At 45.1% G+C, this 21,809-nt stretch overlaps 1 protein-coding gene across 1 annotated transcript in view; it reads left to right on the top strand.

Annotated features, from left to right (window-relative positions):
• KMT2A (lysine methyltransferase 2A) overlaps positions 1 to 21,809 on the top strand; it is a 156,513-nt gene that overhangs the window by 103,688 nt on the left and 31,016 nt on the right. Inside the window, exons 20-25 of the mRNA XM_056543790.1 lie at positions 2,044 to 2,144; positions 2,368 to 2,505; positions 2,640 to 2,798; positions 7,547 to 7,664; positions 11,640 to 11,718; positions 18,938 to 19,104. Coding sequence (XP_056399765.1) covers positions 2,044 to 2,144; positions 2,368 to 2,505; positions 2,640 to 2,798; positions 7,547 to 7,664; positions 11,640 to 11,718; positions 18,938 to 19,104 — 762 coding nt within the window. The remainder of the gene's footprint in view (positions 1 to 2,043; positions 2,145 to 2,367; positions 2,506 to 2,639; positions 2,799 to 7,546; positions 7,665 to 11,639; positions 11,719 to 18,937; positions 19,105 to 21,809) is intronic.

Below are 21,809 nucleotides of genomic sequence, written 5' to 3'. Positions count from 1 at the left end.
GGTTGAGACCGCGGTTTTGAGGGCTCGGGGGTTTTCCTCCCGCGTTATCCGGACTGTGCTCCGTTCCCGTAAGCCCTCGCCCTCCAGGATTTACCACCCCACCTGGCGGGCGTATTTCCGTTGGCATGAGGCCCGTTCACTTTCTCCCACTTCCTTCTCTCAGCCTAATCTCCTGTCCTTCCTACAGTCCGGACTGGAGACACGCCTTGCGCTGAGTTCCCTTAAGGGGCAGGTTTCGGCCCTGTCGGTCCTCTTTAAATGCCCTCTGGCGTCTCTAACCTTCATATTCGCACCTTTTTGCAAGGTGTGGCCCACGAGGTCCCTCCTCTTCGGTCCCCCACTGCGCCTTGGGAGCTTAACCTTGTTTTGGATGCTCTTCAGGGCACTCCGTTTGAGCCTCTGGCTCAGGTTTCTCTCCGTTTTCTCTCCTGGAAGGTGGCCTTTCTGGTCGCAGTCACTTCTCTGCGCCGGGTTTCGGAACTAGCCGCCCTCTCCTGCCGTTCCCCCTTTTTGGTTCTTCACCAGGACAAGGTGGTTCTTTGGCTGGTACCCTCTTTCCAGTCTAAGGTGGTGTCTGCCTTCCACCTGAACGAGGACATCGTGTTGCCCTCCTTCTGTCCGTCTCCCTCCCATCCGAGGGAGCGCCGCCTTCACAAGCTGGACTTGGTCCGGGCTGTGCGGACCTGTTTGGCGGTCACCTCTTCCTTTCGGCATAGTGCCTCCCTGTTTGTGCTCCCTGATGGGAGGTGCAAGGAGCTTCCGGCCTCGACGTCCACGATCTCCCAGTGGATCCATTCTGCCATTTCAGAGGCGTACCGATGCAGGGGTCAGGTGCCTCCTTTCCGTGTGACGGCTCACTCCACCCGAGCGGTGGGGGCCTCCTGGGCGGTCTGTCATGGGGCCTTGGCCCCGCAGGTATGCAAGGCCGCGACCTGGTCATCCCTGCATACCTTTACCAAGTTTTACAGGGTTCATACTTTTGCGTCCTCCGACGCAGGCCTGGGCCGTAAGGTTTTGCAGGCAGCGGTTCATGATTCCGCCTGAACCTTCTTCTGTTGGGGTTGGTTTGCCCTCCCCAGGGACTGCTTTAGGACGTCCCATGGTCCTGTGTCCCCCAATGAAGCGATCGAGAAAAGTAGAATTTTGTACTTACCGTAAATTCTTTCTCGGAGCTTCTATTGGGGGGGGGGGGGACACAGCACCCACCCATTGTCTTGTTTGCGGCCAGCGGGTTTTCCGCCTTTCCGGGGCGGGGGTGTTCCCCTTTTGGTCGGTTTCCCTTTTTCTGGTTGTTGTGTTAGACTGTTTGTTTGTTTTTTCCGGGGTTGGCTCTCCTGCGCTTTGGGGCTAAAACGGAGTTGCTCAGAGCCAGTAGGCAGGTATATCCTGCCGGGAGGAGCCAGCCTTCTTCTGTTTTTTGCCTAGTGTCAGCCTCCTAGTGGCAAGCAGCATATACCCATGGTCCTGTGTCCCCCAATAGAAGCTCCGAGAAAGAGAATTTACGGTAAGTACTAAATTCTACTTATTGCAAAATGCTGGAAGAGGACTCTTCCTCCCTCTGAGTCTGACTTGTTAGCCTGAATACGTGAGATGCGCTCCCTGGAATTCCTCAGAGCCTCTTTGAATAATTCTATTCCTTATTCATCTCTGTTTGGGAACCCTGGGACCGTTTTTCTGATTACCAACCACCCTGACTTCTCTGCTTTCATCTTTCTCGCTTTCCTTCCTCTTTTTTCTTTTTCTTCTCTCCTCTCTACCTCCCTTGGGGCTTGTGTCTTGTTCTGTGTATGTTCTCGTGGTCCGTATTTGAAACAATACAATCATATGACAGGAGGCAATATTCATTATGGTTTTTTTATGTATTTAAAAAAATAAACATAATGAAACTTGAATCCTGCCTAAGATGTTGTGTTTTGTATTCCAGCTTTATGGAGTCTTGCATTGAGTTTTGTATTAAAATAGTTAATGTTTATGGTTTGACTTCATATATGAAGTAACAGCTTCCAGAAATTTCTGAACTTGAAATTAATCTCTCCATTACAGATCACAGCAGGGATGAAAATGCAGATCTGCCGCCTCCGCCTGGTGTGGAGGACAATCGTCAGTGTGCACTATGTCTGAAGTATGGAGATGACAGTGCCAATGTAAGTATTTAAGAAGCCAGTAAAAGCGGTTTATGTAAGGAATGTCAAGGAAAATTCAAGAAATGATTAGTTACAAAGAATCTTGGATCTAGAATTTTTCCAGAGTTGTGGGTGGAATATTATGTTGTTGTTGGTATTTTCCAAATGTTATTGTCCCATTTCTTTTAGCATACATGTAAAAACATTAGTATTTATTTAGATCCATTTCGTTACATCATTGCAGGATGCTGGGCGGCTTCTGTACATTGGTCAAGATGAGTGGACACACATTAACTGTGCTTTGTGGTCAGCAGAGGTGTTTGAGGATGATGATGGTTCCCTTAAAAATGTGCACATGGCAGTGATCAGAGGGAAGCAACTGGTAAGGTTACAAAAAGCTTAATACGCTTATAGACTGCACGTTCTAGTTAAAAATCAAGAGCAATACCATTTGAGCTGTCTCTCTGCAGTTAGTGCTCCATGCTATCATATTTGTATCATATTTATTTTCTCCAGAGGTGTGAGCTTTGCCAGAAATTAGGTGCCACAGTTGGCTGCTGCCTGACCTCATGCACAAGTAATTACCACTTCATGTGCTCAAGGATTAAGAACTGTGTTTTTCTAGAAGATAAGAAGGTTTACTGTCAGAAACACAGAGACCTGATAAAGGGGGAGGTGAGTATGCTCATATGTTTCACATTACTTATCCCCTTCACGCTGCGCAAAATTTGTCAGCAGCGGGAAATGCGCTGCGTATTCCTTGCTCATTATACACACAGGGCTTTCCGACGGCAGCCCTATGTGTGTAGTGAGTTTTGGAGGAGGGGCCGTGTGCCGGCATGACTGTGACACGCGGCTCCGCCTCCAAAACTCTACACACATAGGGCTGCCGACGTAAAGCCCTGTGTGTGTATAGGGAGCAAGGAATTTGGAGCGTATTTCCCGCTGCTGCCATAAATTTTGCACAGCGTGAAATACGCTGCGTATACGCCAGGTGGGAACACACCCTTTAATGTTTATTTTCATCATGGTGCTGTTAAGGGTATATGGAGTCAGCTATAGGGTCCCACTCCATACCTGGCACTCCCAGCTGAGGGATGTTGCTAATAGCTGGTATCTTGCGATCTTTGTGGCAGCTTCAGTTTCGCAGTATATTTTTGTTTTTATAGTAAAATAAGGGGGGTTGTTACAAAGTTCAATTGGTCCTGCAAAAATCAAGCCCTCATATGGCTCTGTTTATGGAAAAAGATTTAAAATTGAAATGCAGACATGAAGTCACATACAGTCAGGTCCATAAATATTGGGACATAGACACAATTCTAAAATTTTTGGCTCTATACACCACCACAATGGATTTGAAATTGCTTGAACTGCAGATTTTCAGCTTTAATTTGAGGGTATTTACATCCAAATCACGTGAATGGTGTAGGAATTACAACAGTTTACATATGTGCCTCCCATTTGTTAAGGGACCAAAAGTAACTGGACAGAATAATAATCATCAATCAAACTTACATTTTTTTTATACTTGGTTGCGAATCCTTTGCAGTCAATTATAGCCTGAAGCCTGGAACGCATAGACATCAGCAGATATTGCTGGGTTTAACCCCTGGTGATGCTCTGCCAGGCCTCTACTGCAACTGTCTTCACTTCCTGCTTGTTCTTGGGGCATTTTCCCTTCAGTTTTGTCTTCAGAAAGTGAAATGCTCAATTGGATTCAGGTCAGGTGATTGACTTGGCCATTGCATAACATTCCACTTATTTCCCTCAAAAAAACTCTTTGGTTGCTTTTGCAGTTTGCTTTGGGTCATTGTCCATCTGCACTGTGAAGCACCATCCAATGAGTTCTGAAGCATTTTGCTGAATATGAGCAGATAATATTGCCCGAAACATTTCAGAATTCATCCTGCTGCTTTTATCAGCAATCACATCATCAAAAAATACAAGAGAAGCAGTTCCATTGGCAGCCATACTTGTCCACGCTGTAAGGAGATCTGATCTTATCGAAGTACCCCTGGTACCGAACTTCGGTGGTTAGCTTGATTTAAGTCTTTATCTGGATCCAGGAGAATGAATCTACCAGAAATAACACGTAACAACAGTTTGTCTGGTCACATTCACTCTAGTTTATTCAGTAGTCCGTAAGCACATAATATAGGGGGGGGGGGGGGGGGTTGCACCCCTCCTTCCGTCACTCAAATATTTGGTATAATCTCTAGCCTATAATATTAGGTATACGGAGGTTTCTGAGAGAATTCATGGGAGAGACAGATGATCGAGAAAGCCATAACACATGTAAGAATAGGAAGTCCTAATATGGTTAATTAACCTTCGCGGCTACATTCCGAGCAAAGAGATAACATTAAATGCTGACAGGATAAAGACACTGTGTGATGGATGCATACAATACAGTAACCCCTTCACACGCCATGACACTACCACCACCATACTTCACTGATGAGGTGTATGCTTAGGATCATGTTCCTTTCCTTCTCCATACTCTTCCCATCACTCTGGTACAAGTTGAGCTTGGTCCATAGGATGTTGTTTCAGAACTGTGAAGGCTTTTTTAGATGTCGTTTGGTAAACTGTAATCTGGCCTTCCTGTTTTTGAGGCTCATCAATGTTTTCCATCTTATGGTGAACCCTCTGTATTTACTCTGGTGAAGTCTTCTCTTAATTGTTGGCTTTGACACATACACCTATCTCCTGGAGAGTGTTCTTGATCTGACCAACTGTTGTGAAGGAGGTTTTCTTCAGCAGGGAAAGAATTCTTCGGTCATCCTTGGTTTTTGGCCACGCCTAATGTTTTGGCTACGGCTAATGTTTTGGGCTCTCTCTGATGGGTTTGTTTTGCGTTTTCAGCCTAGTGATGGCTTGCTTCACTGATGTGAAGCTCTTTGGATCTCATCTTGAGAGATGACCGCAACATATTCCAAATGCAAATGGTACACTTGAAATAAACTCTGGACCTTTTATCTGCTCATTGTAATTGGGATAATGAGGGAATAACACACACCTGGACATGGAACAGCTGAGAAGCCATTTGTCCCATTACTTTTGGTCCCTTAGCAAGTGGGAGGCACATATGCAACCTGTTGTAATTCCTACACAGTTCACCTGATTTGGATGTAAATACCCTCAAATTAAAGCGGACAGTCTGGAGTTAAAGCAAATCTTGTTTTTCATTTCAAATCCATTGTGGTGGTGTATAGAGCCAAAAATGGTAGAATTATGTCGTGACTATGGATCTGACTATAAATAATATAAACCAAACATGTGCAATACAATTAAAAACATTTCAAACTGTACCAGAAAAAGGACCAACACTACCTGGTCTGAATGGTGTTCAGGTCAGGACCACCACCCACTGGGTGAATCCCATTCATTGAATCACACTTCTCTATATAATATCAAACAATTATAACATGTAATGTGTGAGTAAAAGGGAATATAGCATTCAATATGGTGATGTGGCAGACACACATGGGTTTGTGTAAGCTTGACTAAAAACTGATTGTCACATTGATTGTTGAATTCCGTGACTTATACTCACACACATTACTGGTTAGACCTCCCAATATAATTAAGACATACAATTTTAAATAAATATATAATAATTACCATGTCCTTAACCTCTAAAGGACGCAGGGCGTCATACGGGTCTCTGGTGACCCGGAAAAATAAGGGGATCTCCAAACTTTAGCCCTCCAGATGTTGCAAAACTACAACTCCCAGCATGCCCAGACAGCAGTTTGCTGTCTGGGAATGCTGGGATTTGTAGTTTTGCAACATCTCGAGAGCCACAGTTTGGAGATCACTGTGCGGTGGTTTCTAAACCGTGGCCCTCTAAATCTTGCAAAACTACAACTCCCAGCATGCATGAACAGCAAAAGGCTGTCTCACCATGCTGGGAGTTGTAGTTGCATACCTCCAGCTGTTGTATAGCTACATTTCCCAGTGTGAGGGGTGTAGTTTCCAAAATGGGGTCACATGTGTGGGAGGGGGGGTCCACTTTTCTGGCACCACGGGGGGCTTTGTAAATGCACAAGACCCCCAACTTCTATTCCAACCAAATTCTCTCTCCAAAAGCTCAATGGCACTCCTTTTCTTCTGAGCATTGTAGTGCGCCTGCAGAGCACTTAACGTCCACACATGGGGTATTTCCATACTCAGAAGAAATGGGGTTACAAATTTTGGGGGGCATTTTCTCCTATTACCCCTTGTAAAAATGTAAAATTTGAGGAAAAAACAGCATTTTAGTTAAAAAAATAAATAATTCATTTACACATTCGAAAAGTCGTCAAACACCTGTGGGGGTTGTTAAGGCTCACTGGACCCCTTGTTACGTTCCTTGAGGGGTTTAGTTTCAAAAAATAGTATGCCATGTGGTTATTTTTTTGCTGTTCTGGCACCATAGGAGCTTCTTAAATGAGACATGCCCCGCAAAAACAGTTTCAGAAAAACTTACTCTCCAAACTCCCATTGTGGCTCCTTCCCTTCTGAGCCCTCTAGTGTACCCACAGAGCACTTGACATACACATATGAGATATTTCCTTACTCGAGAGAAATTGGGTTATAAATTTTAGGGTGATTTCTCTCCTTTTACCCCTTGTAAAAATTCAAAAACTGGGTCTACAAGAACATGTGAGTGTAAAAAAATAAAGATTTTGAATTTTCTCCTTTACTTTGCTGCTATTCCTGTGAAACACCTAAAGGGTTAACACACTTACTGAATGTCATTTTAAATACTCTGAGGGGTGCAGTTTTTATAATGGGGGGATTTATGGGGTATTTCTAATATGAAGGCCCTTCAAATCCACTTCAAAACTGAACTGGTCCCTGAAAAATTCAGATTTTGAAAATTTTGTGAAAAATTGGAAAATTGCTGCAAAACTTTGAAACCTTCTGATGTCTTCCAAAAGTAAAAACATGTCAACTTTATGAGCCAATATTAAGTAGACATATTGTATATGTGAATCAATACATCATTTGTTTGGCATGTCCAATTTCCTTATAATCAGAGAGTTTCAAAGTAAAAAAAATGCAAAATTTTCAAATTTTTCATCAAATTCTGGAATTTTCACCAATAAATTATGCAATTGTCGACGAAAATTTACCACTAACATAAAGTAGAATATGTAACGAAAAACAGTCGCGGAATCAGAATGAAAAGTAAAAGCATCACAGAGTTATTAATGCTTAAAGTGACAGTGGTCAGATTTGCAAAAATGGGCTTAGTCCTTAAGGTGAAAAGGAGCTGTGTCCTTAAGGGGTTAAAATACAAGGATACTGTCCTTTTACGAAGGCATTATTTTTTGGCGGCTTCTTGTGTCTCGAATTCAATGAAAATAATGTTTAAAATCTACACTGGTCCATTGTTTACACAACCTAAATCGAGGTTGTTTCCGTTTTATTTACAGGTTGTAGCCGACAACAATTTTGAGGTTTTGAGAAGAGTGGTTGTGGACTTTGAAGGGCTTAATTTGCGCAGAAAGTTTTTAAATGGTCTGGAACCAGAAAATATTCACATGATGATAGGTGAGTCTTCAGAAATTACAATAAAATCTGAAAATTATTGCCAAATTGTAACCAAGATTATATCTTCATTTCAGGGAAATGTACACCATTTGATGTAGTAGAACAAATGGCAGCATATGCGGCCCATCTGAGGTTTCCATATAGGTGGCCATACATTTTTAATATGTCGGCTGAATTTTTATTTTTATATATATATTAATAAATATGTATGTGTGTATATATATATATAATATATATGTATATGTATGTGTATATATATATATATATATATATATATATATATATATATATATGTGTGTGTGTATGTATATATATATATATATATATATATATATATATATATATATATATATAATTTTTATTTTTTTTTTTCAGATTAATTTTATTCGGTTTAAAAAAACAGCAGATTACACACACAGAAAAACCCCACCCCAACTCAAAAACACCACCAGCCCAGTCCACCAAAAGTCCAAGATAATATTATAAATAGGAGGCAGAGGCACTTCAATGAGTATACATATCATTACAAAATTAAGCATTTGGAGAATAGGAACCATAGCGGGTAACCAGTGATTGTCCATGACTAGCACAGAAATGGACCATAGTAACATGAAACAAGCAGGAGTACATACAGTGGGGCAAAAAAGTATTGTCAGCCACCAATTGTGCAAATTCTCCCACTTTAAAAAGATGAGACCTGTAATTTTCATCATAGGTATACCTCAACTATGAGAGACATAATGAGAAGAAAAAAACATAAAATCACATTGTCTGATTTTTTAAGAATTTATTTGCAAATTATGGTGGAAAATAAGTATTTGGTCACCTACAAACAAGCAAGATGTCTGGCTTTCTCAGACCTGTAAGAGTCTCCTCTGTCCTCCACTCGTTACCTGTATTAATGGCACCTGCTTGAACTTATCAGTATAAAAGGCACCTGTCCTCAACCTCAGTCACACTCCAAACTCCACTATGGCCAAGACCAAAGAGCTGTCGAAGGACACCAGAAACAAAATTGTAGACCTGCACCAGGCTGGGAATACTGAATCTGCAATAGGCAAGCAGCTTGGTGTGAAGAAATCAACTGTGGGAGCAATTATTAGAAAATGGAAGACATACGATCACTGATATTCTCCCTCGATCTGGGGCTCCACGCAAGATCTCACCCCGTGGTGTCAAAATGATCACAAGAAAGGTGAGCAAAAATCCCAGAACCACAAAGGGGGGACCTAGTGAATGACCTGCAGAGAGCTGGGACCAAAGTAACAAAGGCTACCATCAGTAACACACTATGCCGCCAGGGATACAAATCATGCAGTGCCAGACGTGTCCTTCTGCATGAGGCAGTACATGTCCTTCTGCATGAGGCAGTACATGTCCAGGCACGTCAGAAGTTTTCTAGAGAGCATTTGGATGATTTAGAAGAGGATTGGGAGAATGTCATATGGCCAGATGAAACTAAAGTAGAACTTTTCGGTAATAACTCAACTCGTCGTGTTTGGAGGAGAAAAATGCTGAGTTACATCTAAAGAACACCATACATACTGTGAAGCATGGGCGTGGAAACAACATGCTTTGGGGCTGATCCTTGTAAAGAAAAGAATGAATGGGGCCATGTACCGTGAGATTTTGAGTGAAAACCTCCTTCCATCAGCAAGGGCATTGAAGATGAAACGTGGCTGGGTCTTTCAGCATGACAATGATCCAAAACACATTGCCCGGGCAACGAAGGAGTGGCTTCGTAAGAAGCATTTCAAGGTCCTGGAGTGGCCTAGCCAGTCTCCAGATCTCAATCCCATAGAAAACCTTTGGAGGGAGTTGAAAGTCTGTGTTGCCCAGCGACAGCCACAAAACATCACTGCTCTAGAGGAGATCTGCATGGAGGAATGGGCCAAAATACCAACAACAGTGTGTGAAAACCTTGTGAAGACTTACAGAAAACGTTTGACCAACAAAGGGTGTAGAACAAAGTATTGAGATGAACGTTTGGTATTGACCAAATACTTATTTTCCACCATAATTTGCAAATAAATTCTTTAAAAATCAGACAATGTGATTTTTATGGATTTTTTTTCTCATGTCTCTGTTGAGCTATACCTATGATGAAAATTACAGGCATCTCTCATCTTTTTTAGTAGGAGAAAGGTGCACAATTGATGGCTGACTAAATACTTTCCCCCACTGCATGAACACAAACAGCTCAGAGATATAAAGGCAGTAAGTATCGGAATTATAGAAATATCTGCAAACCAAAAGAGCCCCCACCCTTCCTCTCTGGCCCTATTAAGGACAGGCCATTAAGACTTAGCAGTACCCAATTGGTAAGCACTTACCCAAAGACCACACACCATATGAAATTTGCGCATTGCCTTATGTTTTTCATAGACATCTTGCTCCGGACAAACTAAAGAGAGACCCTAGTAATCAGATCATCCACAGTAGAAGCGCTAGCTCTAATCCAATATTGGGCAATACATTTTCTAGCCTGGTAGAAAACACAAAGGATACCTATTTCCATCTCAGTGGGCTCTTCTCTGCATCCTATAAAGCCCAGGAAATCATGCTTAGGCCCCAGTGGTAGTATGAAGCTGTGCACTGTAGGAATCGGCACAATCACTTCCCTCTAGTAAGGAACTAGAAGAGGACATTTCCATACTATATGAAGTTGGCAACATCTTGGAAATGTAGAATCATTGCGCAAGCCAAGCCTGTGCAGGATTACTAGGGTTTTAGTTATGGCTAAATGTTCATTTAGTTGACAGCTATCTCTCCTAATCTCCGTATACTTACAAATGTTCAACATGTTTTTCTTCTTTATGGAGAGAGGAGAGGGTTAAGCTGCTGCAGCTCAACTCACTGAAAACAAAGGGGTTGGGCAGTTGAAATCCAACACGACCCTGGTCTTCCCTGATCACACCATTTGGGGTTGTCAGATTCAGCTGACATTTGTCTGAAGTGAATCGGGACCTTAGAGGCTCGTCCATACTGCAGACATTATGCTAGAGAAATTCTGCTGCAGAAATCTACTTTCAGCATTGCAGCAATCTCATTGCATTTATTGGGATTCTGCTACTCTGTTAAGACTGGAATCACCGCAGCAGAATTCAGCCAGCAGAAAGAATGTCCACCCAAACAATGAACATGCTCATTCTTTGGGTGGGATTCCACCACACTGAAGTGACATCTATAGAGTCAGGGCACATCCACATGCTTCTTCCGCCAAAGTATTTGGCTGCTCCTGCCGCAAACTGAATGTCCGTAGTGTGGAAGAGCCCTAAAACAGTAGCTAACCTGCTGAGATGTATTGACTTTGGGTTATTACGAAGTGCAAAAGATGTTTGTGACCAGTCAGCCTTGCCACAGCTTTGCTTGAAAAAAGTGTCAAGCCACCAGTTTTATTCTGTAGTCTATTGCTCACACTCCGTAGTTTCTTCTGAACCCTTGAGATATCATTATGATAAAGATATTAAGAACTGTTAAAGCGCAATTCAGCATGTTTAGCACTTTAGAAAAAGCAGATGAAAAATGTATTAAACATTCTAATTAGAGATGAGCGAATTTACAGTAAATTCGATTCGTCATGAACTTCTCGGCTCGGCAGTTGATGACTAATCCTGCATAAATTAGTTCAGCTTTCAGGTGCTCCGGTTGGCTGGAAAAGGTGGATACAGTCCTAGGAAAGAGTCTCCTAGGACTGTATCCACCTTTTCCAGCCCACGGGAACACCTGAAAGCTCAACTAATTCATGCAGGAAAAGTCATCAACTGCCGAGCCGAGAAGTTTGTGACGAATCGAATTTACTGTAAATTCACTCATCTCTAATTCTAATTCTTAGGGATGGGATTTCGTAAGCTTGAGTCATTTCATACTATTTTCTCTAGTTGCAATATTTAATTTTAGATTTAGGAATTTCGCTCTTTATATGAATGACAAATTTGTGAAGAAAACATGTAACTTTCTGCTTTTTAAATACAGGTTCAATGACTGTCGATTGTCTTGGCATCCTCAGTGACTTATCAGACTGTGAGGAGAAGCTTTTTCCCATCGGATATCAGTATGTTTTTTGTCGTCCCCCCCCCCCCCTTACTATGTGTATCTTGTGGACTAGTTTTTAAATGAGCACTGTCACTTTAAAACATGTCATATGTATGTTTTTTAGAGACATGTTAGAAGTTTTGATTGGCTGGGGTCTTAGTGTCCAGTCTGCGAATGATGGGTGAAGAGTGCGCTAAATGAGACAATGTAGGTCTATTGGATTGTCTGGGTCAGCTGCACTATTCTCCCTGCTCGTTCTAACAATGGGTTGAACACTCAGGCCCCAGCTGATAAAGGAATGTATGACTTAATAGCCAACTGGGTATTACTAGCTGGGGGGGGGGGGGGTGTCCCTACACTGTCTGTCTGACTCCTGGGACATTCCCTCACCCAGTTGGCTATTTAGTCAAATATTTTTAATAAGAATAATAGGACTGGTACACCACACAGAGCAATTAGACAAGATGTTTTAGAATTATTTCATGGGGGTAGGTCAGTAGAGGCCAGTTGTAACTTATTTTACAGTTTAGGGATACATCACAAGCAGAAAATTATTTCACTGTGACATATATAGCAGAGTTGGGCAGTATGACCAAAAATGTGTATCACGGTATTTTTGTAAGTTGTGGCGGTTCCCCCAGTCCCCCCGCCCCCCCCACCCCACACACACACCCACCAAATCATCTGACCCGTGGGCGCTCCTTTAGCCCTGTGTCCGGGCTGCAAAAATAAACAAAATAATCTTCATCTCACCTTCCTACGTTCCCCCATTGCTACGGTACCGGCCTCACGGTCCTCTTGCTGCTTCCTGGGGATGGGAACGTCACAGAGCCGTCAGCGTATCCCCGGCCGCAGCGATGTCCCACCTCAGCCGGTGATAGGCTGAGTGCATTGTCATGTAAGAAGTCGTCCGGCTCATTACAGTGGGCTCGGCCTATCACCGGCTGAGGCAAGACATCGCTGCGGCCAGTGATGCGCTGACGGCTCTGTGACGTTCCCATCCCCAGGAAGCAGCAAGAGGACCATGAGGCCGGTACTGGGGGAACGTAGGAAGGTGAGATGAAGTTTATTTTGTTTATTTTTGCAGCTCGGGCACAAGGACAATACAGTACAGTACAGCGCAGCGGCTGATAATTATTTTGGGGGGGGGGGGAGAGGAGCAGCGCTCGTGGGTCACATTCGAAGGGGGGGAGGGTGCAGTTAGGTAATCCGTTTTTAGCTAGTGTCAGTAGAAGGCAAGACACAGGTCTGGTGCTCTCCATACCTGCTCTTTTTGCGTTTTCTAGTAAGGGCTGTTCGGTTCTTTACTCCCTTTTGTTTCCCTTTTTCAGGTGGGGGTTCAGGAGCATGGAGCTACCTGTTCCCCCATATGTGTTGAAGGGGCACAGACATGGAGTATGTACTGTTAACTCCTTCTCGACAACGGGCAACGCCTGGAGGTTGTACCCTGGGTCCGTGTCTCCCACTTGCCCCTGCTCGCCCCACTATCTTAGCCTGGTATGATGCAGCGTTGCCATAAGCTGGTTGAAGACTTAAGGGTGAGTATGTGCTTCAAATCCCCTCTCCCTCATTCCCTTTTGCTCATCCGGGGGTCCCTTTTCTCTGCTGTGCCCAGCTCCTCAGCTGCCATTACACGTGGCGGTGCTGGGCCACTCATGGCCTCAGGCACCTTCCTGGAGGGGGCAATCCTGTGGACCTGCCCCCCTCCCTTTTCGGGTCCCACATGTATTGCGGCCAGGCACACTGCCCTGGCCGCGTTTTCCCCACTATCATCCGGAGACTCTATGCGGCTTCCCCAGTTTTGGGGTCTTCTGCTGTCTTCTGGGGCAGTGGATCTCCGGTCCCACGTGGCTGTCTGCTTCCCCAGTAGGGGGGGGGGGGGGGCGTAACTAGCCCACTTGTTACCTCTGTTGTGCGGCCAGGCGCTGTGTCCTGGCCACGTTCTTTTAATTAGGCTGACTGGAGACCTACAGCTGCAGGCAGCGGGTCTCCGGCCCCACGTGGCTGATCTTTTCCTCAGTGCGGGCACACTAGCCCACATACTAATCTCTTGCTGCGGCCAGGCACAATGTCCTGGCTGCGTTCCCTATAGGCTGACCGGAGACCTTCAGCTGCAGGCAGCGGGTCTCCGGTCCCACGTGGCCGACCACCCCTCAGTCCGGGCACAGCAGCCCGCTTACTGCTCCGGTACAACGCGGCTGGGTGCTTTCCTGATGGGGGAGGAACCAGCCGTGTCTTTCAACCAGTCCCCCAGCCCTTTTACTGTAAAGGGCTGCACAATTCGTGTGTTGGGGGTGATGGAGGGGGCGGCCGCGTCTTTCTATAAGTTCCTTCCTGTCCCCGTATTGCACCCTGGATTTTTTTATTGATTCTTTTGAGCTCCCCCTTGTGGCAACCAAGCACTATTACAGCCTTGGTCTGCCACATGTGTTTTTATCAGTTTAATATCTGTAGGGTCCCTTTTCTTGGGATGGTATTGGGGGCTGCTTTATTCCTTCAGTCACCCTGTACATTGTTAGTTGAGGTATTCCTCTGGCGTATCTGTTTTCTGCATGATCCCTTGGAAACTGTCGGGGATATATTCAGCGACTGTTCTCCCCTACCACTGATTGCCACACCATGCCCATTGTACCCATGGCCGAATTCTAGTCCCTCCTTACCGAAGCAAGACACTGATTGGGTGCCCTTGCAAGAGTTTTTTGCATTCCTGTCGGATGCGAAGGATGCTCGGTCAGGTCCGCCGGCCACCCATCAAGGGGGTGTTCTGGCGTGTCATACAATATGATTCTCTCCTCCACTGACTGCCGCATCCACTGCTAGTGCTCCAGATCCTCACGTTTCATGCAAGGTCTCCGTGGAAGTGTCCCTGTGTGGGCATGGATTGGTCCTAATGTCGAAATGTCTGACAGTAGTCTCACCTGTCACTCATCCCTCAGCTGCAGCCTCCGCGGCTCGCACTCCGGTACCCCACTACTAGTGCAAGGTGTCCGACGGAGTTACCCGTTGTCTACTATGGACCCGTACCAGTAAGCCAGACAGTGGTCTGCATGGTTTCCTCCACCGCCTGTCACTCATCACACGGCTGCTGTGTCTGCGGCTGGAGTTCCGGTATCCCACTGCTCTGAGTGGCGTACAAAGACGTGTCCCAGCGTGTTCTATGGACCCTAGATGAGGTAACGGGGATGCATTCCATGACTCCTCAACCTCTCCTGATCTCCCACGGTGGCAGGGATACTATCCATGGCTCCTAGGCCTCCCCTCCCTCCCACAGGCGACAGAAGAGCAGAGTGATCTGGCTGTCCCCTTTTATCCAGCGCCTGGGAGTGTACTTGTTCCGCCAGACGGTTGTCTGCATGGTCTCCATCGCTGTTGGTCTCCCATCTCTGGGCTGCTGCAGGCATGATCAGGTTTCCCTTACCTCAGTGCTGGTGTAAGGACTCTGGATGATGGTCCCTGCAGGTACTCTGCAGTACCTGCAGGGTACTGGGTCTGCTGGGTCTCTTACACTGCCAGGTCTCCCGTTAGGTTGTGCTCCAATACCCCACTTTCTGAGGGGGGGGGGGGGTTCGATGGAGTTACCCTGAGCATTCAGGAATCCTATACCAGTCATCCAAACGGTTGTCTGCATGGTCTACCACTGCTATGTCAAGTTCACTACCATTCACTTCCCACACGAGGATGGTAGTTACGGTAACCCACTGTCAAGGTGCAGTTGCGAGTGAGTCTCCACATGTTGCTCCATGGGCCCTATACAATACACCATACTCTACAACCCGGTGATTCATTTTCCAGGTGAAGTTCCAAGAGTGTCTCAGTGGTTTCATTGGATCTTTTCTACCTGCCTGTCAAACTGTCTGCATGATTCCTTTCCCACACACCTCCTTTGTCTCTTGCCTCTGCTACAGCAGTCCTGGTGTGTGGCACCATTAGGAGATAGGGTGTGGGCATTTCATGCAGGTTCCATGTGTGTTCACAGAAACAGCAACATTCTCTGTTTCCCTTCTAAGGGTGTATCGCTGGTGTGGCTGTGACACACCGTAGCGTTTGGTGCTGAGCTTGTCTTCCATGCTGCCGGGCTTTTGGATGTCTGAGTTTTCTTTCGCATCTGCAGTCTTGGTACCCTACTACTATCAGGCAGTAACCATGTTTGTGTCCCTACATGTGCTGGGCCACTCTGCACGTGTGGAGCCCACTTTCCCCTTTCTTTTTGGTGGGCTCTTCCTCTGGCCTTCCTGTGATCTTGTTTCCACAGGTTGGGATGGTTCAGAAGCTGACTCTGTTGCCTTAGACCAAGATGGCTCAGTTGACGCCCTTCTGCTCCAGCGTTTTACCATATTGGGGTGTTCCCCCTCAACGCTTTGGTTGCTGTGGGGGAGTGTACTTCTTACTTCTATTCATAGTCACGTCTTGGTATCTTTGCCCAGCTCCAGTGTACAGATTTACAATCTCTTGGGGACCCAAATTTGATCCTCCATTCCTCGATATGTTGTTGCAGGGTTCCTGGGGACCAAGTCCACCCAGTACTTTGACCTGTTGCCTTTGGGCGGCATTTCCCTACTCCTGTAGTGCCTGGCACACTTGACCATCCCCCTTCCACAGGGCGTACGGGGATCAGGAAGCTTGGCATGGTCTGGGCCTTGTTTTCATCGTGACCACCCCATGTTTTCCCCTCCTCTATTTAGATGGGGTGCCTGACTGGGCCCTTGTTTTTTTTGCTGAGAGCAATCAGCAGAGCTGAGCACCTTCACAGCCTGGCTCTCTTCCTGTTTCTTGGTTATCTACTGCTGCTGATGCAGCCTTGGCATTCTCACCTGTTGGAGGAGTTTATCTGATCTTGTATGGCTCGGCGACAGCCGATCTAACACCATCTGTTGTTTGGGTCCTGCCGTTGCTCTCCTTCTCCCTCTGCGCAATCTCCCTGGAGGGGTTTGTTCCTACTTCCCTTTGTCTGTGTCAGCTGTGCTACACTGACACTACTGTCTTCTGGAGTAACCTTCCCTTTTGTTCCTCCTCCATTCCAGTCTTACGGGATGTTGCTTTGGTCCGCTTAGACTGCTGGGGTCCATGTCCAGTTAGTCTCCGTGTCTTGGACACTATCCTAGTATGCTGTGGCATGCCTTCTTTTCTAGGTCAGCCCTTCTAGTTCTTTGGGCCTTAGTGATGGTTGTGGTCTCGAGCAGGTTAGCTCTCCTGCCCCAACGTCTCCTTGATTCCATTGTGGGGAGGTCTTTCTGTACCGCACTTCTTGTCTAGACGTAAAAGTTTGTCCCGGAGCGTTTGGAAGACGTTGGGTGTATTTACTCAACAGGTGTAAGTCTTCCAGGTGACTGGGGAACCTCCATTTCCCATGTTGGCTGCTCCAGTGTTTCCGGGATGCTCCTTTTGGCCGTTTATTCTTACATGTACATCTTCCAGGTGACCCGGGTAACTCCAGTTCCGTTGCGGTCTCTCTGGTGTTTCGGGATGCTTCTTTTCAGATCATTCCGCTCCCTTTTTGACCTTATTCCTTCAGTCTCCTCCTTTCGGGTCCATGTACTTCCGAGGCGGTGAGCGTTCCAGTCATCCGGTTTAGCTACTTCAGCTTATTTTACCTCCCAAGTGCTTGCGGCGGGTCCCTGGGACAGGGGTTTTTGGTTGGCAGCTATTCTGGTCATTGCTTTTATGCAACAGGCCTCTCCAGAGCCATTCGCCATCTTTCTTTCTTTTTTTCCAGTGTTTTTCTGGTCTCCACCTCCTGTACTCTGCTCTTCTGCTCAGGCATACACTGCTCTTGACTCGGTTGACTCTGGATGGGGTTCTCTTGTTGTGCCCTTTTCCATTTTCTGTTTCCCAGCCGGGCCAGCCCTCTGTCTGGTTCTATGTTCCTTGGAGTTGATTTCCTATCTCCTCCCAGGATGGTTCCGGACCATTTGGTTTCCAGTCGACCTTTTTTTTTCTGTCTCTCTATAGGGACTGTAGGCTTGGAGTCTCTACATAGGACGGTCTCTTCTTGACGTCCTAGTCCATCTCCATGGACAGGGGTTCTTCCGGGAGCTCAGTTTGTGGGCCTCTGTTGGGTCTGCCAAGATCTTGTCCGCAGGCCTTACGGTCAAGTGGGTTTGGTCTCTGGACTGATTCCCCTTTCGCTGTTGATTGGGTTTTTTCCCACCCTAGGAGACTGCTTTGGTATGTCCCATCAGTTAGGTGTCCCCCAATAAAGAGCGACCGAGAAAAGGAGATTTTTTTTTGTTCTCACTGTAAAATCTTTCTCGCAGCCTTATTGGGGGACACCGCACCCACCCGTTCATCTTTTTTCCGGAATCTTTTTTCCGGTTCCTGTTTTTTTTTATTTTTTTTATCCGGGATTCCTTTCTATGGTCCTTCTAACATATGTCTTTGTTGGCTTCTCCTACTGCTTTGTGACAAAACTGATTACCTCACTGTCGGTGGACGGATATATCCTGCCAGGGAGGAGCAGACTTTTTTTTTTTTTATGCTAGTGTCAGCGCCTCCTAGTGGCAAGAGCATATACCCATCAGTAGTGTCCCCCTAATGAAGATTTTATGGCAAGTACAAAAAAATCTCCTTTTTATTAATAGTAAGGGACTTCCTTGTTGAGCTCCTTGAGACTTTCTATTAATGTTACTCATAAGCACATAATGTAGGTTGGTATATGCTATTATTAAATAAAGAGCTAAATTAAAACTGTAATTTAATTCCAAATTGTGTACAAAGCACAAAATTGTTCTTCAAAAAGGTTTCAGCATGTTCTTTCATAAAGCTAGGCTTCTAAAGCAGAGCAATGACGCAGCCCGTCAATCAAGCGGAGGGGGCATCGCTGCTGGCCGAAGTAAGGGGTCTAGGTGACAGGAGCTCTCCACCCAGGGGACTACTTACGGCCGCGGCGGTGACTAGTTTATAAGTTTTTATTTCTTCACTATCCCTGCAGGCAGGAGCGTCCCCCGGGGATGGTGGGGATAAAGATTTTACCCTAGATAACTCTTTGCTAAGCATTATATAGGGTAAGATCTGATGATTGGTTCCCTTTAAAACATCTCGGGCAGCCCAAATTCAGGCAGAACATATTTCGGTATCTGGTTCTAAGTGATAATTCCTCTTATAGTGAAAACATGTTTGATGATAATAAATTCCTCTGTTGTCTAAAACTTGACAATTAACCCTGCCTTCACAACTGTTTAAACTGGTTTCAGTAATTGAATTGTCTTAGTTACTATTTTATTCCTATCTTTTCTGTGTAGATGTTCTCGGGTGTACTGGAGTACAACAGATGCCCGGAAACGTTGTGTCTACACTTGTAAAATCCTGGAGTGTAGACCCCCTCTTACTGAAACTGATATCAACAGCACTATGCATCACGAAGAAAACCGCACTATAGCTCACAGTCCGCCACGTGATGAAGTGCATGGTAAGAGCAACAGATGAGTCCTTAAAATAAATTGCTCAAGGAGTATTGCTATGTCCGTTTGCTCTCTTCAAGATATGCAAGTGGTTGCTTATCTGTCGAGATCTGCTTTGCATATCCATGTTTTTTTTTTTCACATATCATGCACACTTGCCATCACTATAGTTCTGTTTGATTTATTCCAGCACAGCATGCGTTTCATTACAGTACCTAGGTCATTTTGATCATAAGCTGGACCCACAGAAAATGACAGAATCAGTCAGAGATTAAAAGAATGGTCTGTCCTGGGCCATCTGACTTCCTGTGAGCTGCAGGATTGCAGCAAAAACACAGCCAAAAGACAAAAGGGCTTCAAATCTTTATAAAACAAATCAATTGTCATTATAGGTCAAATCACTTTCTCCTCATGGCAGTATTTATTTAAAAAAAAAAAAAAAGTACTTTAAATGAGAAAACGCACCAGAACTGCATATAAAGTGAACTGACACCAGCTTATACAGTATGTTTCAAATGGCTGGACTGAGGTGCCTGCGTTCCTCTTGACAAAGCTGCCTCTTGCAGCGAAACATGTCGAGGGGGGCTGAGAACTGAATTGATTTTAGCACAGTGTTCACTCCCTGGACACATAGCACACTACAGGTGCATGCGGAGTCAACAGCTGACAGTATAAGGTGACCTGACAGGCACCATATCAATATGCACTTATAAACAATGGAGTGAATAACACTGGATTTTTGAATCTGTTTGTGTGAGGAGTTATAATAAAGAAATAGTTTTAAGTATATGGGAAATAGGGTATTTTTGGATCGCCTCTGGTGATCTATAAGTTTACACTGCATAATACAAACCCCAGAATCACACATCACTGCATAATACAAACCCCAGAATTAGACCCCAGGGATGTGGAAATCCTATCGCCAGACACCCAGTACATGTAGTTCCAGGTGCCGGGCAGGTGAGTTTTTCATACACTTAGCCCTATATCTGGCACTTAGACCTGAACCGTCTTTATTTTTATAATGCCGGTTTGAGGTGCAGGAGCGGACGCAGACTTGCATGGGATGCAAGTCTGCACCTCACATCGGTGCTCAGGGTGTATGGAGCAGGCTCCCGATTCGAGCCCGCTCCATACCCGGCGTCCCTCAGCTGATTTCAGTAGCCGGGGGCTGCCGCTAATAGCCCGTGGCATGTGGCGCTTGGTGCGGCCGGCTATTAACCCTTTAGATTGCCACTGTCAAAGTTGACAGCGGCGTCTAAAGGGACCTGTTAGCCACTCCTGGGGTTCTAGTGGGGTGGATCACCCCCCCTGCAGCATGATTGCAGGGGGCAATCCACTGTGGCGGGCGGTAGCCAGAGGGCTTACCTCTTTATCCTTTTCCCCCCGTGGATCTGCACTTGATTGAGCCTGCCTAGAGCGTTAATGTAAAAAAAATACCAAATCAGAGAATTGCATTTTTTTTATGTTTACAACATCATATCTACCCCCCCCCCCCCCCCCCCCCAAAATGAAGTAAAAATTGTTCAAGAAGTCTGATCAATACCAATACTGATTACAGCCCAAAAAATGAGCCATCATACAGCCCAGTATACGGAAAAATAAAACGGTTATAGGGGTCAGGATTTTTTTTTTTCAAAATTATAAAGTAAAATTTCTTTTTATATTTGGTATTGATGTAATCAAGCTGACCTAAAGTATTTAAATATTATGCAAGTTTGACCACAAGGTGAATGGGGGGGGGGAGAGAAACACATTTGCATTTTTTTTTTTTTTCAATTTCACCTCAAAAATATATATATTTTTTGTTTGGGAGCATAAGTTATGGAAAAATGAAAGGTGTCATTACAAAGTATAATTGGTCCCCCAAAAAACAAGCGTCATATGGGTCTGTAGAGGGAAAAATAAGTACGAGGATGGAAAAATAAAAGTGCAGAAATTAATAAAGACCTTACGTACTATTTTGGTTAAAATTGTTTTGTCTACCATGACCGGTGGATTTTCATGAGGGACAAGTGTTCCGTTTTAGTCCCTTGGACAAGTAGTTTTTTTTTCTTTTTTCTTTCCACACCCCTGACACCCACTGCCTTATACAAACCTCTGATTGAAGTCGTTCACTTTTCCATTTTCTTCTCTATCTGGCCTGGACCTCCATAAAGACTTGTCCTAGTTACGACTTGTCTCTGCAGAATTTAACGGACACACATTTTAGGCCCCTTTCTCCAGAACCACAGCAGACTCTATACAAAGTCCCACCAATATAGCCTCACATAGTAATACTGCCCACTTCTTGCACCTCCTACAATAGGCACAGCCCAACAATACACACATACATATACAGCCCCACAATGCACACATACATATACAGCCCCACAATACGCAGATACATATACAGCCCCACAATACGCAGATACATACAGAGCCCCACAATATGCACATACATATACAGCCCCATGATGCACACATACGTATACAGCCCCACGATGCACACATACATATAGAGCCCCACGATGCACACATACATATACAGCCCCCCAATGCGCACATACATATACAGCCCCCCAATGCGCACATACATATACAGCCCCACAATACACAGATATACAGCCCCCCAATGCGCACATACATATACAGCCCCCACAATACACACATATATAGCCCCACAATACACACATACATATAAAGCCCCACAATATGCACATACATATACAGC

Source organism: Hyla sarda, chromosome 10 (assembly GCF_029499605.1).
Source record: "Hyla sarda isolate aHylSar1 chromosome 10, aHylSar1.hap1, whole genome shotgun sequence".
Taxonomy (NCBI): domain Eukaryota; kingdom Metazoa; phylum Chordata; class Amphibia; order Anura; family Hylidae; genus Hyla; species Hyla sarda.
Note: the sequence above shows the minus strand (reverse complement) of the source record. Positions and strands in the feature narration are given on the sequence as shown.